The 20,005-nt window shown below is 35.5% G+C and overlaps 1 protein-coding gene across 2 annotated transcripts in view; it reads left to right on the top strand.

Annotated features, from left to right (window-relative positions):
- LOC150080836 (serine/threonine-protein kinase 26-like) overlaps positions 1-20,005 on the top strand; it is a 226,773-nt gene that overhangs the window by 71,961 nt on the left and 134,807 nt on the right. For both annotated transcript variants that reach the window (XM_090381119.1, XM_090381118.1), the window contains exon 5: positions 17,378-17,535. In XM_090381119.1, coding sequence (XP_090237245.1) covers positions 17,378-17,535 — 158 coding nt within the window. The remainder of the gene's footprint in view (positions 1-17,377; positions 17,536-20,005) is intronic.

Here is a 20,005-nt window from a genome sequence, read left to right as displayed (position 1 = left end):
TGTTTGAAAATGGTCAAACATGAACAAGTATTGTGCGAAATTTAGATTTGTCAGTGTCAACAGCGAACACAATAATAAAGGAGAAAGACAACAGAATACGAGAAGCGGTCGGCACCAATGAAGGCAACTATGATAACCAAGGCTACAAAATACATATCAGTTTTTACTGTACAATTTCTTCCTTTAATGTTTTCTTTTCTTATGTACCACTCCAGCAACTTCACTGCTGTCCCCAGATAAAGTTTTTAATTGAACTAATTAAAAAAAAAATATATATATATATATAACTAATATATAAAAAAATATATAACTAAATAATTGAAAAATATATAACTATTTTTCTTCATTCTTCTGAGGATATTATGTGTTTTTTGTAATTTTGGCATGTCACGGATATAAGAGCAATGTTTTATTAGACATTCCCGAGTTACATAAAACTTGACTTACATAAGACTTCCTGGAATGTACTGTATGTCGGGGACTTACTGTATTTTTGGATTAACCAGGAAATCGATTATCCAGGATTTTTATTTTACCATCTATCCTGGAAAATCGAGAGTCTACTGTATATGAATTATGTACTGAAAAAAAAAGTGCTGTCATCAGTTCTAGCACACTAATTTGCATGACTTTTTCAGAATGAATGCTTCATTTAGTCTGTGTACTCATAAAACATTAGTAAATAAAGTATTTATTTACTAAGTAAAGTGTATTTATGTTAAAGAAATGGTAAAATTTTTTAACTATAATGTGCTTCGCTTATAACACGGGTATTAAAGTTGTCACCTGACACCCACATATCAAGAGACATAAATTAGACATTTTGTAAACTAAATTTCTGGTTTTACTTCATCAGAAAAAAACACTCAAAATATCAATAAAAGATTAAATAAAAGGAAACACTTACAAATGAACCAACAAACTGTAAGCAATTTAACAAATACATTATTTACTATTTGAAATAATGCAGTGCTGTAGAGGGCTACTGGAATGCAGGGTGCATTGAGGACCACATGGTTCTCATATGTGTTCATAATTGTTGATTATTTGCCAAATAGCTGATGTCCAGAACCTACTAGAAGTGAAAGTGCATACCTGAAGTTACTGAAGAAGATAATGAAGAAGAAATTTTGCTGTTTCTGATAGTATGACTGGAATATTGAGATACATTTGCATTTTCTGTTCCTGAAGGTGACCTGGCTGGTACGATTGGATTATCTGTGTTAGTTCTGCTCGAGCAATCTGGTTTTGATTTTGTTGTGTTGGCCAGGGGGTCAACATATACCAGATCATTGTTAATCAAAAGCCTCTTGGATCTATTGATGGAATTAGGACATCCCTAACAAAGAATAAAAGTCTCAACCTGCATCGATCTCTGGAAATTATTGTAATTTTGTCAAAGTTCCAACAATGCCCAATTTCAACAGAATGTAGAGCTGGATCCAAAGTGATAACATTCCGAATGTACATATTTATTTTGTGTTTACAGATCCTTTTGAACAATTTCCTTTGACTGACTTATATAAACCTCACAGGTGGTAGATGACTTTCATCAACCGGTGAAATACCACCACTTTGCTTATTGGAGGCTTGAAGTGGTGAAACCCATGTTTAGTCTCTAGAGCAAAGTTTCCGGCAACCCCCTCCCCCCATACTTCTCCTTCAACCCATGCACGGTGCTAAGTACTGTAGGTTTTGATACCTTTCGTGTTTGGGGTTTTCATAAAAAAAAAAAAAAAAAAAACCCACAATTAATGTGATATAATTGGTGCTTATTTCTGGCTTCTGAAGGTAGGGGAGGGGGCTTGAGTAGTTGCTGTACATTTCTGGAAGCAGAGCATCTTGTTTTGATTTTGTGCCTGGATAACTGGGCAATCCTTTCATCACTTATCCCAGTGATGAAAGGGATAATGACGTAAATTGTGTATTCAATTGGAGGCAGTAATTTCATGGTGAGATTATCATGGTTGTGAAATCTAATGTGGGAGCTACTGTCTTTCTAATGCCAACAATGGGTACCCATTATGAATGAAGGTATTTTTGATGTGGACTAGCTCACTCAGTTTGGAAGTCAGGTCCTTTGCAGCAGACAGAAGGTTCAAAAGGATCTGGGATTTAAGGATCATAATCTTTGTGGATCAAAGATGGTTAGACTGGAAGAATTAGGACCTTGCCTGAGTTGGTAGGCTTCCTGTGTACTTGAGTGGTGACCGACATGCAAAGTAAGTAACACGGTTCTGACATGCAAAGTAACACATTGATATTTGGATGGATGGTGTTCAAATGGCTATGGAAGCTGGAAAGCATTTGTGTGCCATGGTCCCAAATGGCCAGTATATTTTCTACATAACAAAGTTTTTTTTTTCTTGTGTGAAAAGGATATAATGGCTTTATTGTCAAGAGATTCTAATGTGGGAGCATTAGAATCTCATGAACACCTCATAAAGAGGGAAAGTGGGTTCCCCCCATATTGAGGCCAGTGATTTGAATGTAGAGTGAATTAAGAAACTTGGAAGTATGCTTGTCCTGCTGAAAGATTGATTAGATCGGTAAAGTCAGAAGGATTGGGGAAGGTGGACTGGTAGGGCTTGGCGTTACCATAAGTGCTGAATCTCCTTGTTTTATTTAATTTTATTTTTTTAAAATTTGTACACTTAAAATTGGACTGCATGCCTTCCATGCCTTCCATTATAATGATTTATGCACCAACATCGAGCCATGAGGATGAAAAGGTTGAAGAAATGTACACCGAAACTGAGAGTCTTCTAGATGAGCAGAAAACCCACTACACTATTATTATGGGGGACTTCAATGCTAAGGTTGGAAAAAGGCAAAACAGTGCAGAAAGAGGAACTATAGGAAATTTTGGAATTGGTGAAAGAAATAAAAGAGGTGAAAGACTTGTGGAATTTGCAGAATCTCAAGGACTGTCAGTAATGAACACTTTTTTCAAGAAAAGGGTGAACAGAAGGTGGACATGGAAGAGTCCAAAATGGATTAACTACTAATGAAATCGACTTTATCCTCACTAACAGAAGATATATTGTGAATGATGTTACCGTCCTGAATAAGGTAAATGTTGGAAGTGATCACAGAATTGTAAGATGTACACTTGATATAGATGTAGGAAAGGAAAAAACTGACTCGAGTAAATAATACAAAGGTCTTTGAGATAACAGAGGAGGAGAAAAAGCAGTATGTACTGGAACTTAAAAACAAGTTTGAACTTCTGCAGACTGCTCAGGACCAAGATATCGACGAGGAATATTACAACTTTCTGAAAGTGATAAAGCCAAAGAAACCTATAGGGAAACAGAAATCCAAAGAAGAAAAAATTAGTCAAGAAACACTTGTGATGATGAACCGAAGACGACAAATGAAGAGCAAGAAAAACACTGACAGGGAGAAAATTGAGTATACTGAGTTATGCAAAGCCATTAGAAAGAGACTCAGAGAGGACATAAGAAGATTTAACACAAGAAAAGTAGAACAAGCATTAAGGGAAAACAAAGGATTTAAATCAGCAGCCATGAGCAGTAATACAGAAAGACAAATGATACTGAAACTGAAGAATAGCGATGGTGTACTTATAAACAGCAGAGAGAGCATAATTCAAATAGCAGAAGACTACTATAGAGAATTATACAAGGAGCGAGGGAATGATACCAGCAGTGGGGAAGATGGATTGCAAAGTAGCAACACATACGACATACCCGATATTCTTCCTGATGAGGTAGAACATGCATTGAAGAAAATGAAGAATCGGAAAGCCCCTGGGGAAGATGAAGTTACTGTAGAGTTGTTAAAATTGGGAGGAAGAGACATAACACAAAAACTGGCAAGGCTTTTCACAAAGTGCATCACCTTCACGTAATATCACAGCTAATGGAGAAAGCAAATGAATATAAAACACCATTATGCCTGGCGTTTGTGGATTATGAAAAGGCGTTTGACTCCATACAGCATAAGGCAATGTTCCAAGCACTGGAAAGACAAGGCATAGATACTCCATATATTATGATTTTGAAGAAAATATATGAGAGTGCTACATCCTTTATTAGACTAGACAAAGACAGTAGCAAATTTAAAATCGAGAAAGGAGTTCGACAAGGAGACACAATATCTCCGAAGCTGTTTACTGCTGCCCTTGAGGAAGCTTTCAGAAGATTAGACTGGTCGCAGAAAGGAGTCAATGTGAACGGAGAGTACCTAAACCATTTATGATTTGCAGATGACATTGTGGTCATAAGCCACGATCCCAAAGAATTAGAGGAAAATCTTAATCAGTTATGCACAGTTAGTAAGGATTTTGGACTAAAGATGAATATGGCTAAAACAAAAGTAATGATGAACAAGTATGCCACGGAAAGGGAAATAATGATTGAAGGAGCAGTAATTGAAAAGGTGGAGTTATATACTTATTTGGGACAAGTTATTAGCTGTAATAATGATAAATGATAAATGGCTGGAAGTCAAGAGAAGAATAAATTTTGGATGGATAGCATTCAGGAAATATAGTCACATACTGAAGAGCAATATCCCAGTTTGTCTGAAACGTAAAATAATGAATCAATGTATACTCCCCACCATGACTTATGGAAGAGAAGCTAAGAACTACACAGCGAAGAATGGAACGAATTATATTGGGAATCAGACTGTTAGATAAGAAGAGAAACACATGGATTAGGCAGCAAACTCAAGTAAAGGTCATTCTTATCAAAACTAAAGAACTAAAATGGTCTTGGGTAGGACACATAGCTCGAAGACATGATGACAGATGGACTAAGAAAATAACAGAATGGTACCCAAGAGGAGCTAGAAGAAAACCTGGAAGACAAAGGGGGGGATGGATAGATGAAATTCATGAGTTTTTGAGTAGTAAATGGATGGCCAGTGCTCAAAACAGAAGGAACTGGAAAGTTGCTGAAGAGGCCTTCATCCTGCAGTGGATTGAAAATGGCTGATGATGATGATGACGACGTAAGATCACTCGTCGGTGAAGACAGGATATTAGAGCTGGAAAAGGAATTAGAAAATGTGAATTGGAATATCATTGGTTTGGCTGAAACAAGAAGAAGAAATGAATCACTTACAAGTTTATCAAGAGGAAATCTGCTGTACACCAATGGAAAACAGTGAAAGGAGTGAAGGTGGAGTTGGGTTTCTGGTCCATAAAGATTTTAAAAACAACATTTTGGAATTCAAAAGTACATCACCAAGGGTGTCAAGACTAATACTCAAGATTTCTAAGAGGTACAAGCTAAAGATTATAATGATTTATGCACCAACATCGAGCCATGATGATGAAGAGGTTGAAGAAATGTACCACCGAAATTGAGAGTCTTCTAGATGAGCAGAAAACTTACTACACTATTATTATGGCGGATTTCAATGCTAAGGTTGGAAAAAGACAAAACAGCGCAGAAAGGGAACTGTAGGAAATTTTGGAATTGGTGAAAGAAATGAATGAGGTGAAAGACTTGTGGAATTTGCAGAATCTCAAGGACTGTCAGTAATGATGCTTTTTTTTTCAAGAAAAGGTTGAACAGAAAGTGGACATGGAAGAGTCTAAATGGATTAACTACTAATGAAATCGACTTCATCCTCACTAACAGAAGATATATTGTGAATGATGGTACCATCCTGAATAAGGTAAATGTTGGAAGTGATCACAGAATGGTAAGATGTACGCTTGATATAGATGTAGGAAAGGAAAGAAAAAAAACTGACTCGAGAAAATAATACAAAGGTCTTTGAGATAACAGAAGAGGAGAAAAAGCAGAATGTACTGGAACTTAAGAACAAGTTTGAGCTTCTGCAGACTGCTCAGGACCAAGATATCGATGAGGAATATCACAACTTTCTGAAAGTGATAAAGCCCAAGAAACCTATAGGGGAAAAAAATCCAAAGAAGAAAAAATTAGTCAAGAAACACTTGTGATGATGAACCGAAGGCAAAAAATGAAGAGCAAGATAAACACTGACAAGGAAAAAATTGAGTATACTGAGTTATGCAAAGTTATTAGAAAGAGACCCAGAGAGGACATAAGAAGATTTAACACAAGAAAAGTAGAACAAGCATTAAGGGAAAACAAAGGATTTAAATCAGCAGCCATGAGCAGTAATACAGAAAGATTAATGATACTGAAACTGAAGAATAGCAATGGTGTTCTTATAAAAAGCAGAGAAGGCATAATTCAAATAGCAGAAGACTACTATAGAGAATTATAGAAGGAGCGAGGGAATGATGCCAGCAGTGGGGAAGATGGATTACAAACACATACAACATACCTGATATCCTTCTAGCTAAGGTAGAACATGCATTGAAGAAAATGAAGAATCAGAAAGCTCTGGGGAAAAGATGAAGTTACTGTAGAGTTGTTAAATTGGGAAGAAGAGACATAACACAAAAACTGGCAAGGCTCTTCACAACGTGCATTAGAAAAGGTGTGACGCCTAAGCAGTGGAATAATGCAATCATAGTTTTGCTGCATAAGAAAGGAGATAAATCAGAAATTGGAAATTATAGACCCAATTAGCTTGTTACCCACATCTACAAGTTGTTCACAAGGGTCATTACTAACAGATTAGAAAGAATACTTGATGAGAATCAACCGAAAGAGCAAGCTGGCTTTAGGATAGGATTCTCAACTATGGATCACCTTCACGTAATATCACAGCTAGTGGAGAAAGCAAATGGATATAAAACACCATTATGCCTGGCATTTGTGGATTATGAAAAGGCATTTGACTCCATACAACATAAGGCAGTGTTTCTGGCACAGGAAAGACAAGACATAGATACCCCATATATTATGATTTTGAAGAAAATATATGAGAGTGCTACCTCTTTTATTAGACTAGACAAAGACAGTAGGAAATTTAAAATTGAGAAAGGAGTTCGACAAGAGGAGACAATATCTCTGAAACTGTTTGCTGCTACCCTTGAGGAAGCTTTCAGAAGATTAGACTGATCGCAGAAAGGAGTGAATGTGAACGGAGAGTATCTAAACCATTTACGATTTGCAGATGACATTGTGGTCATAAGCCACGATCCCAAAGAATTAGAGGAAAATCAGTTATGCACAATTAATAAGGATTTTGGACTAAAGATGAATATGGCTAAAACAAAAGTAATGATGAACAAGTATGCCACAGAAAGGGACATAATGATTAGAGGAGCAGTAATTGAAAAGGTGTTAACATGTCCCAGAAAAGGTCTGGGACATGTTATTAGCTGTAATAATGATAAATGGAAGGCAAGAGAAGAATAAATTTTGAATGGATAGCATTCAGGAAATATAGTCACATACTGAAGAGCAATATCCCAGTTTGTCTGAAACGTAAAATAATGAACCAATGTACACTCCCCATCATGACTTATTGAAGTGAAACTTGGGCACTCACCAAAAGAATGGAAAAGAAGCTGAGTACTACACAGCGAAGAATGGAATGAATTATATTGGGAATCAGACTGCTAAATAAGAAGAGAAACACATGGATTAGGCAGCAAACTCAAGTAAAGGACATTCTTATCAAAACTAAAGAACTAAAATGGTCTTGGGCAGGACACATAGCACGGAGATATGATGACAGATGGACTAAGAAAATAACAGAATGGTACCCAAGAGGAACTAGAAGAAAACCTGGAAGACAAAGGCGGAGATGGATAGATGAAATTAATGAGTTTGTGGGTAGTAAATGAATGGCCAATGCTCAAAACAGAAGGAATTGGAAAGTTGCTGGAGAGGCCTTCATCGTGCAGTGGATTGAAAATGGCTGATGATATATTCATAGGATATAAGAATAAAGATACAAAGCACAAATTTACACTTTATTATCAAAAGTTTATTGCCAATTAAATGTTATGTGAAAATCGGAAGAAAATTATCCACAGGTTAGCAAAATAAAAATAAATTTATACTAATGTACATAGCATAATTAATTTACATATTAATTAAACATAACACTTTGTAATATGATTATAATTTAAAATAGTCACTTATTTTAGATTGTTTTAAATTAATTTTTCAAAGTCTATTTATAGATTTTTTAATATTGTATAACAGTCTATATTCACGATCACGTGCACCAGTTTCTTCCAACGCTCTCCTGAGGACAGCTATAGCTTTACAAGTTTGCCGTTTTGTAACTGGAATTCATTAAGGTTCATCTTCATTTTCCTCCTCCATGGTGAAATTATCACTAACAGACTGGGCAATTTCTTCATCTATTAAAGCTGTAGTAACTTGTAGATCACCATCTGTGTTCATCCAATCATTAAACTCCTGTTCACTCTTGTCTTCAGGCTTTTCAACGTAAGCAGTTTCATGACTTATTCGACTATCATGAATAATTAATCCACATTTTTTTTGAAACAGTTTAATGCAGGTTTTGGAAACTTCATTCCAGGCACTCATTGTCATATGACTGCATCTAGAACAGCTGCTTTGTGATATTGGTAGATGTTCCCAAACCATCTATAGACTGAATGATTCTTCACCTCATATCTGGTCTATAAAAGGTCTTGAAGTTTTTTTATTATTCCCTGGTTGAGAGGTTGAATCAGTGATGTGGCATTCAAAGGTAAAAAAACTAATTCAATGTTTTTGAAAGTCAACTTTGGATGAACTGGGCAGTTGTCCAAAACCGATGCAGTTTTTTTTGTTTTTCTTATCCAATTGCAAATCCCATTATGAAGATAATCTTCAAATAGAGAAGCTGTCGTCCAAGCTTTGACGTTATTGGCATATTCAACAGGTAGCTGTTTTACTCCTTTAAACCATCTAGACGATTTACTCTTGCCTATAACTAATGGCTTCATCTTGATTGTTCCCGTCATGTTGCATATTAAAAGAACTGTAACCCTGTCTTTGACTTTCTTTCCTGCAGATGCAGAGGAATTTTTAAAAAGCATGCAATGGTCTCTAGTAGCTCCGTAGTACAACCCTGTTTTATCTGTATTGAAAATGTCTTCAGAATTATAGGTGCTTAACACAGTTTGCCAAGAGGTTTTTAACGAGTTGTCAGCTGCAGAACCATCAGAATCCTTTTTTTTTCCCATGAAGTTTCTTGTAAACAATATCATGCCTCTCCTTCCATCTTGTCAGCCATCCGTCCAAAATTTACAACTATAAAATCTTTGATATCAAGACTTGGTGAGATTCCATTATTTTTGTTATTATTTTTTTAATTATATTGATTTCAAAAAAGAAATATGCCTGTTTTCATGCATTGTAATTATGAGATCATTTCTATCCAAAATGCAAAGATAGGCTTACATAATTCAGGCATTTATTAGGGAGTATGATCATCCCCACCTGAGAGTCAAACAGTTCTTCCAAATGTGCTCTCTCATGCTGTTTACAAGGCTAATAATAATGTCTTGTGGTAATATATCTTGCATCTCTACAAGAACAATCTTAAAGCATGGGTTCTGGAAGGAGGACGATCCATTTCATTAATGCATTCCAGATACAGTAAAAGCCCACTTAACTAATTTGACTTGGACATAGTTAGTCAGTTAATCAAGACAGTCAGTTTGAGCAGGGAATCTTAAAAAAAAAAATAAATAAATAAATAAAAATACATGCATATTTTAAGAATTTTATTTTCATTTAAAACATATACATTTATTTAGGGAAAATCAGTAATTTTCATCTGTTCAGACAATGAAATGTGATTTTTTTGTAGTAGTTTTTTTTATAAACATTGCATCATTGGCATTAAATCAGGCTGTTGTTCAGTAAAATGTTAATCTGCATCTAGGGTGGCTTTGGCTGCTGCATGAGAAATTTTTGCCCCTGATTTGATCGAGTCTCTTCTTCATACACAGAACCATCCATTTCTGTCATATAGTCTATGATTTATACATCATCTACAGTTTTATTTTCCAACAAATTTGTGGCAGTTTGTTGGAAACCTTTGCCAAATCCATCATTGCATGTCTTTTTGCTGTAAATCTTTGGGAACCTTCCTTTTACCTGAAATAAGTCAGTTAACTTGTGTTCTTCATTATCTTCTTGTAATTCATGACTTTTGTTAGTGTTGTCAACCTCGGGCCAAAGTTATCTCCAAGATTTAGTGAATATTAAACTTGGAATTTCCTTTCATGCTAGTGCAAGATTGGAAACATGTCTCTGCAGTTGATATGACTTTTAATAATTCTATAAGACCTATATTCTTGTCTTCATTTTACTTCCCCCCCCCCCAAATTTGAACTCAAAAACTGTCACTCATGTTGTTCTTTAGACATTCTAGAACCCCTTAATCCAAAAGTTGAATTAAGGAACACGAACATTTGTTGGTGTCCCCTTATGTTCCCTTCTTTAAATTCCTCACAATTGGAATGTGAAAGATGTTATCCAGAAAGAGAATATCCATTTTAGGTAAGGTTTTCTTCAAGTGTTTCTTTACAGATGGTACAAATCTATTGAATATTGCAGCCTGTCTGCGTTGATTTTTGTGAGTGGAAGTAAACCATTAACGATGTACAATTTATATTTTTTAGAAGCTCTAAGATTAGTTGATTTACAACAACAAAAATAAAGCAGCTGCTGCAGGCAACTATTGTGATTCTCTCTTTGGACTTTTTGTATCTGGTGCAGCAAGCTCTTTTTTTTTTTTCTTTCTCCATAGTTTTTTGTAGATAATCTTACAGTTTAAGCCACTGTCATCCACATCATTGTGGGTTGGTCTTCAATCAGTTTCTCCCCTTGATAAATGATCTTAAATCTGTAAATTTTTCAGTAGCAAGCTGATTCAGCAGATAACCTCTCCCTGCTAATGCACAATACACGAATACAATTAAATTTTTTTTTAAAGTCCAGGCCATCTGTTGCTTGTTGAAAAACTTTGTGCACTCTTAGTCTTTTGATGCAAGGCCAAGGCATTTTCTTTGATGCCGCTTTTATGGGTAATAATTGGGATTCTGTGCTATCTTTCTTACATAATGCACAGCCATAATGCATTGTTTGCTATCTGTAATTTTGGTTTCTTTAAAATTGAGCGAGACCTTAACGACTTGTGAAACCGAATGCAAAGTACTTCTAGATTTTTGATTTTTCCCCTCTTTTACAGTTATCTTGCTTGCACTTAATTCAACAGCAATTTTTTTGGAGACTCAGCTTATCTTATTTTTACCCATATTTCATTAATTTACATAATATTTAATTAAATTATATATTGTAATTGCAACAAAAAGCCATTTTACTTGTGCAAATACAGTTTGAAACAACACCCAACTAGCCTCTCAACAGGCAGCTCTGTGAACCACACTAGCCAGAGGCATTCTGTAACATTATATCAGAAAATATGTTTCAAAGAGGGAAGAAGTAGCATTAATTAATCCAGTGAGTTGGTTGAGAGGGCTTTTGTATACCTGAATGTATTCAGAACTGGAGATCTGGTGGCCACTTCATCAGAAAAATAATATCACTTTGAAGTAATCTGTCATCTAGCTTTTCTCAGCATGGAAAATAAATTTGAGACCTGTGGCATTGTGGAAAGCATTGCATAGGGCTTGGGCAGGCCAGGATTAAGGCAAAAGCTACCTAGGCTGTATCCCGAAACTGATTGAAATGTGACATTATGATTATGTGAAGTAAAGTATTCCTAGAAACTGGACTGAAATGAAAGTAAGGACAATATTTTCTTTGGAAGTGGAAACAAAAAGAATAAAGAACAAAAACATTTTTTACTAATTCAATTTCCACTTCTGTTTGGCAGTTGCCTTCTGTCACTCAGAATGGTTCACACTATTTTATGGATTGTTTTCTGGTCAATATTTAGAAATGTTATTTTCTTCCTCTCAGTTCACTAATGAGCTATTTAAATGAATTAAGATTAATTAATTATTAAAATAGGCTGTAAAGGTATATATGGTTCTGGGTGGTTGGGGGGGGAACTGAGAAAAAAGTTTTAATGTAACAAATTACCTTGGAGAAGAACACATTCTTTTACAAACAAATTAGTAATTTGTTTATTTTTTTTTGTCATTATTGGTAAGTTCAGGTCTGTATCATGACTTGATGTAAACACCTGGATATAAACAAGAAATTTCAGCCTTCCTGCAAAAGAATCCAATAATTGTTTATTTGTTGTCCCTGAAAATTGGCACCTGGTCAGCTAACCAAGATGATGTAAGGAATTATTTTTTGTCTTTGCCTTGTTGATTTTCTGGTATATTAGCATGTTTAACCTGTATTGTGTGTGTGTGTGTGTGTGTGTGTGTGTGTGTGTGTGTGTGTGTGTGTGTGTGTGTGTGTGTGTGTGTGTGTGTGTGTGTGTGTGTGTGTGTTCACAGACAGATTTGCATGTTTTGCTGGCTGAAAAAGCCAGAATCCTTTTATTCTCTAATGGAATTTGAACCTAGACTGCTACAAATGAGTGACAAGTAATGAAACCATTATACTGTCACCTGCATTTAGGACGCAGTGAGATGGAAAATTCTACAGGAATTGTTGCACTCAGTATCATGCATGGCAGTTACTTATTGAAGATTCAGAATTGCAATTGAGTTATCGTGTAGTATTTACTGGATGAATCAGAGATTGAACTCAATTAATAAAAGTATGTAATGTAGATTAGAGCAGAAGATGGACAGACCACCACGAATCCACATATACAACCCATAACAGGTATAATACAAAATTAAACTAAATTTCAATTGGGTGAGGTGAATGAGACTCTTGGCTCAGGTTAAAAGCTGAAAGGGGTGCCAAAAGAAAGATTAAATAATTGCCAACATTTTCGATTTTGTTTTAATTATTCCAATCCGTTTATCATCTTGCTTTTGCAAGACGAAAATCTTTGTCATGCCATTGTACAGATACCGAGCTCTGCGTGCCAGCGGTATCTGGGGTGCACCAGGGTCATTATAAAAAAAAAAGAAAAAGTGCCCTCTCCTAAAATATTTTTTCTTTTATTTTGGGGGAGGGCGCAATTTTTCATTCTTGCCTCAGGTACTAAAATGGCTCAGCACAGTCCTGGGATGAGGTGCGTAAAAACTGAGTGTTCCTCATGTGTCCCACTCCACCCCTTCTTAGTATGGAGCAAGCAAAAAGTGCCATTCCTTGGCATTTTGCTCCATGCTTTAGTGAATTCTTGAGAATCTCCTCCCTTCTGCTGACCATGGCAACTGCTGCTGCTGCTCTTGTCCCTGGTAGCATTACCCTCCCTCACCCACTTGAATGAGTTCTCTAGTGTTGGGAGCTTTCTTTGTGCTTGTATTTTGGCAGTAGATGTATACAACCACAAATATACTTTTATCTGTATATGTCTGAGTGCAAAACTTGAATAAATGATTAAAATTATAAGGTCAAACAAGTATGTGTCTGTGTCCTGCATTCCTATTTTGTATAGCAATGGGGCTATGTACTCGTCCCTGTTTTTCTCCCCTCCTTACTCATGCTGTCTGGTTGTGTAACTTTGGTTGTCTGTTAATCTACCATTGTATGCTGTGTCTGTCTGTCTGCTTTTTCTTTTCCTCTGGGATCTGGTTATGTGCCAGTTACCTTTACTGGTGGAGTTCTTGCTTTTGGTCTGCCTATCACTGTTCATGCCAGTTCTGTTGCCTAGGTTGGCTTTCTCCCTCCTCCTTCAAACACACTTGCAAATTATATCTTTCTGGCTTCTTGCATTGTTGGTTTGTAACTCTTCTGAGCTTAATTCCCTGGGGTACTAATCCATGGAGGGGGCCCTCTTTTTCTCTGTGGATCAGTCATCTTCTGGTCAATAAGTCCTAAGAAGACTGGTCCATATGAATTGTTCTCCTGGATACTTTTTACTACTATACTGAATGTACACCTATGTATTTCTTAAGCCCCATAATTTCCTCCTGACATAATCTGGTCTCAAAGTTGAATTGGAAACAGGCTTAACAGTAATTACACAAAGAAAGGCAAGAGCAACATACACATAAATAAAGCGTAAAGTTAAAATATCACCATAAAAATAAACATCGTAAGAAAACTAATGAATACAGAATAAGGCAAAATAAAAGTAAAATAATAATAAACAAACACATACGCTCAGTTATCACTGAATTGTGACTACCCCATCATTTATGGATGGGGTAGTCACAATTCAGTGATCACTGAGTGTATATATATATACACATATATACTGAGTGTATATCATCATCATCATCAGCCATTTTCAATCCACTGCAGGATGAAGGCCTCTCCAGCAACTTTCCAGTTCCTTCTGTTTTGAGCACTGGCCATCCATTTACTACCCAAAAACTCATGAATTTCATCTATCCATCTCCGACTTTGTCTTCCAGGTTTTCTTCTAGCTCCTCTTGGATACCATTCTGTTATTTTCTTAGTCCATCTGTCATCATGTCTTCGAGCTATGTGTCCTGGACAAGACCATTTCAGTTCTTTAGTTTTGATAAGAATGTCCTTTACTTGAGTTTGCTGCCTAATCCATGTGTTTCTCTTCTTATCTAACAGTCTGATTCCCAATATAATTCGTTCCATTCTTCGCTGTGTAGTTCTCAGCTTCTCTTCCATTCTTTTGGTGAGTGCCCAAGTTTCACTTCCATAAGTCATGGTGGGGAGTATACATTGATTCATTATTTTACGTTTCAGACAAACTGGGATATTGCTCTTCAGTATGTGACTATATTTCCTGAATGCTATCCATCCAAAATTTATTCTTCTCTTGACTTCCAGCCATTTATCATTATTACAGCTAATAACTTGTCCCAGATAAGTATATGACTCCACCTTTTCAATTACTGCTCCTTCAATCATTATTTCCCTTTCCGTGGCATACTTGTGCATCATTACTTTTGTTTTAGCCATATTCATCTTTAGTCCAAAATCCTTACTAACTGTGCATAACTGATTAAGATTTTCCTCTAATTCTTTGGGATCGTGGCTTATAACCACAATGTCATCTGCAAATCGTAAATGGTTTAGGTACTCTCCGTTCACATTGACTCCTTTCTGCGACCAGTCTAATCTTCTGAAAGCTTCCTCAAGGGCAGCAGTAAACAGCTTCGGAGATATTGTGTCTCCTTGTCGAACTCCTTTCTCAATTTTAAATTTGCTACTGTCTTTGTCTAGTCTAATAAAGGAGGTAGCACTCTCATATATTTTCTTCAAAATCATAATATATGGTGTATCTATGCCTTGTCTTTCCAGTGCCCGAAACATTGCCTTATGTTGTATGGAGGCAAATGCCTTTTCATAATCCACAAATGCCAGACATAATGGTGTTTTATATTCATTTGCTTTCTCCATTAGCTGTGATATTACATGAAGGTGATCCATAGTTGAGAATCCTGTCCTAAAGCCAGCTTGCTCTTTCGGTTGATTCTCATCAAGTATTCTTTCTAATCTGTTAGTAATGACCCTTGTGAACAACTTGTAGATGTGGGATAACAAGCTAATTGGTCTATAATTTCCAATTTCTGATTTATCTCCTTTCTTATGCAGCAAAACTATGATTGCATTATTCCACTGCTTAGGCGTCACACCTTTTCTAATGCACTTTGTGAAGAGCCTTGCCAGTTTTTGTGTTATGTCTCTTCCTCCCAATTTTAACAACTCTACAGTAACTTCATCTTCCCCCGGGGCTTTCCGATTCTTCATTTTCTTCAATGCATGTTCTACCTCATCAGGAAGAATATCGGGTATGTCGTATGTGTTGCTAATTTGAAATCCATCTTCCCCACTGCTGGTATCATTCCCTCGCTCCTTGTATAATTCTCTATAGTAGTCTTCTGCTATTTGAATTATGCTCTCTCTGCTGTTTATAAGTACACCATCGCTATTCTTCAGTTTCAGTATCATTTGTCTTTCTGTATTACTGCTCATGACTGCTGATTTAAATCCTTTGTTTTCCCTTAATGCTTGTTCTACTTTTCTTGTGTTAAATCTTCTTATGTCCTCTCTGAGTCTCTTTCTAATGGCTTTGCATAACTCAGTATACTCAATTTTCTCCCTGTCAGTGTTTTTCTTGCTCTTCATTTTTTGCCTTCGGTTCATCATCACAAGTGTTTCTTGACTAATTTTTTCTTCTTTGGATTTCTATTTCCCTATAGGTTTCTTTGGCTTTATCACTTTCAGAAAGTTGTAATATTCCTCGTCGATATCTTGGTCCTGAGCAGTCTGCAGAAGTTCAAACTTGTTTTTAAGTTCCAGTACATACTGCTTTTTCTCCTCCTCTGTTATCTCAAAGACCTTTGTATTATTTACTCGAGTCAGTTTTTTCCTTTCCTACATCTATATCAAGTGTACATCTTACCATTCTGTGATCACTTCCAACATTTACCTTATTCAGGACGGTAACATCATTCACAATATATCTTCTGTTAGTGAGGATGAAGTCGATTTCATTAATTGTTAATCCATTTGGACTCTTCCATGTCCACTTTCTGTTCAACCTTTTCTTGAAAAAAAGTGTTCATTACTGACAGTCCTTGAGATTCTGCAAATTCCACAAGTCTTTCACCTCTTTTATTTCTTTCACCAATTCCAAAATTTCCTATAGTTCCTCTTTCTGCGCTGTTTTGCCTTTTTCCAACCTTAGCATTGAAGTCCCCCATAATAATAGTGTAGTGGGTTTTCTGCTCATCTAGAAGACTCTCAGTTTTGGTGTACATTTCTTCAACCTCTTCATCCTCATGGCTCGATGTTGGTGCATAAATCATTATAATCTTTAGCTTGTACCTCTTAGAAATCTTGAGTATTAGCCTTGACACCCTTGGTGATGTACTTTTGAATTCCAAAATGTTGTTTTTAAAATCTTTATGGACCAAAAACCCAACTCCACCTTCACTCCTTTCACTGTTTCCATTGGTGTACAGCAGATTTCCACTTGATAAACTTATAAGTGATTCATTTCTTCTTCTTGTTTCAGCCAAACCGATGATATTCTGAGTGTATATATATATACACATAATACTAATAATCAAGTACAAATCTAACTTTTCCAGTGAAGTTCCTTTTATTTTATTTATTTATTTTTAAGTAGTTGATAAAATATGTAATTTTTCTATCTTCCTAAATATAAACACTTTTAGTTAGTGAGTTTTGAAGTGATTTTTTTATTCTTATCACTAACTACTCTGTGATTATCACAGAGTAGTTAGTGATAAGAATAGTGGTAAAAATAGATGTAAGAATGGTGGAACAACACCTTTGAGTGTTGTTCCACTATTCTTACATCTATTTTTCCTGAAGAGTAGCTTGGGAAGTGCTGATGCTACAAATTTTTTTGTATTTATTTTTAGTTCACTGTTACTTGTACTCTCACTATTTCTGTAAATAAAATAAAATTAAAATGTGTGTGTGTGCATGCGTCATGAATTTGTGTTGCAGTTAATTTTTAACACTTGTTTTTTTTTGTGTGTGTATATATACAGCTGCTAACATCCTGTTGTCAGAAATGGGAGATGTGAAATTAGCCGACTTTGGTGTTGCTGGTCAGCTAACAAACACAACTAGTAAAAGGAATACTTTTGTTGGTACACCATTTTGGATGGCACCAGAAGTAATTAGACAGGCAGCATATGATTCCAAAGTAAGTTTTGAACTCCTTAGGTGATTAATGGTTCATGTAATTTACATCTCTTAAATTAGTAATGTACATTTCCTTTTGAGATCCCAAATAAAATCTTATTCTGTCTAATGTAAACACTTATTAGAGGCCATACTTATTTTGTCTGAGTATCTCTTTACAAGGTCAAATCTCTTACAGGATAACTTCATAACAGATACTTGGACTGGTAAATATGGTTTTAATTTTATTTTTGGATAAAATTAAAATCTACAATCAAGTTTTGTATATTATTTCTGAAGTGGAACAAGCCAAATAATGTAGTTGCTTTCAGATAATCCAGAAATGGTCAGTGGACCATTTATATCTAAAGTTACGTGGCAACTCTTTAGATGCTTGCTGGTTCATGTAATTTAAAAATCCTTAAATTAATATTGTATGCTTAATTTTGAAAGAAATTATCAGTTATCAGTCAGTTACTCTCTAGCTTAAACCAAGTTTCTCCATATTTATCCTGCAACCATCCTTTTCGTGTGTGCGTGCATGAGTGTCATTCAAGACTTTAGTCAACCATTTAAAGCCTCAACCTTCTAATACGTCTCCTTATAGATGCCTAGCTTTTAGATGTGCAATTTATAGAATTCAAATCTTTCTTGGTATCCTTTTGTGCTCCTAATTTTGTTGCTCTTTGCATATTCCAACAAATTCATATTGAAACTAAGAAAAAAGGTGTGTGCCATTTTTTATAATGAGGTATTTTTAATTTTTAACCTCTTTCAAATCTTAATTTTAACTTTAGTCTCCTTTTTTTGTTGTTTTTTTTTTTATCCAACTTCACTGTAATAAAAATGCAATAATGGTGGTGAGTTCATACAGATTTTGAATGCTATTTATTAGTTAATAGATTATTCTCTAATACCATTGCAAAGCTGGTGAATAGTGATTCTCAGCAGGGCCCCCCCATAGTGAACCATTCCATTTCTTTATTTTTATTATTATTTTATTTATTATTATTATTATTGTGGATTTTTAGGCTTCTCCAGGGTCTGTGACAGTGATTGGAGCAGAGTTTTATGGCTGGATGCTCTTCCTGACACTAACCACAGGTAAGCCTTGGCAGTGCCTAGTTTACCTATCACGTGTAGTTGTCTAAAAACTACATGTTAATGTTATTTATTTTTCTATCTATAAAGAGAAGTTAGAGAGATCTTGATATTAGGAAGAATCATGACCACAGCCTGATCCTAACTCAGAACTAATAAATGAAAATATCTAGAAAATTTCTAGATAAATGTGATGGAAAGCTTTTCTTAAAGGTAGCACCAGGGACCCTGTGTGTAAATGTGTTATTATTGGACAAGTGTCTGTGTACATGCATGCATGCTCACTGCCATGTTAACAACTCTTGGCTCTTTTCTTGGTTCTTTCAACCAGTTGGGCCTATTCTTGCTTGCTTGCTTAAAAATATCTAAATATTTTATAAGTTTATATAATAAATGTCACTCCCCAAATTTTAGCTCATGTGAAAAATGAATTGTAAATAGTCAAACTAACTTAAAAAACTTACTGCAAAAAAGATCTGAACTTCTCAAAATTTTCCTAATTCATTTCACAAATGTACATAGTATCAGTTCCAGTTTTTTTAATGATATCCATTTATATTTTACAATATACCAATATCCCTGCTTGGAGAAAATTCAAAGGTCAGCTGTATAGTTGCCTATGAAAGGAAGAAATGACATAGGTAGTTTATTTATTTATTTTATTTTATATTATATTATTTTATTTATTATTTATTTTTTTTTTGGTTGGTGCAAGCAAAAGCCTGTAGCTTCTTTGCACCATATGGCTAATACTAAATCCCACTTTCTTTTTCTCTGAATGAGTACCAATTATCAGTTGCCTAAATCTCCACTATATCTCAGTTGCCCTAATTATTTCCTCTATAGTTCTTTTGCTTTAAAGGTGGCACTTATACATGTCTGTATTGATAGTTATTGTCACAGACTTTCTAATCTGGAAGCTCCTCAGGTATTGGATTTGTAGACTTCAGGCTCTATGACAATGATCAGAGCAGAGTTTTATGGTTGGATGCTGTTAAAAAAATCTCTACTCCATTCTGTCATTTATTTGTTGCTTCTATCATTCTTCTACCTCTACAAATCACACAGACCTTTTTGATTGCCTTCCTTCAAAATTCAACTTTATATTAGCACTTGTAGTGCAAGGAAGCCTGTCTTTTACTGCATGAGCTAAAAAAAATAAAAAAACACCATTCTACAGCCATCTAAATCTCTTTCCCCGAAATTTGAATTTGACACTTAGTTTGGGAATCATAACAGTGAATTTTTACTATCCTCTCTGAGCCTTATAAACCTTAGTCAGATCCTCTCTAAGGTGCCTGGTTGCCCTTTTGCAGATTCCACCAAGCAGGTTGCCTGGTTTTGTACCCTTTCAAGAAGCTCTCTCTTAGCTACAGCTCTATACATGGACC

The sequence above is a fragment of the Mastigoproctus giganteus genome, chromosome 9 (genome assembly GCF_048544385.1).
Source record: "Mastigoproctus giganteus isolate SK-2022 chromosome 9, ASM4854438v1, whole genome shotgun sequence".
Taxonomy (NCBI): domain Eukaryota; kingdom Metazoa; phylum Arthropoda; class Arachnida; order Uropygi; family Thelyphonidae; genus Mastigoproctus; species Mastigoproctus giganteus.
The sequence above is the reverse complement of the archived record's forward strand: the minus strand, read 5'-3'. Positions and strand labels throughout refer to the sequence as shown.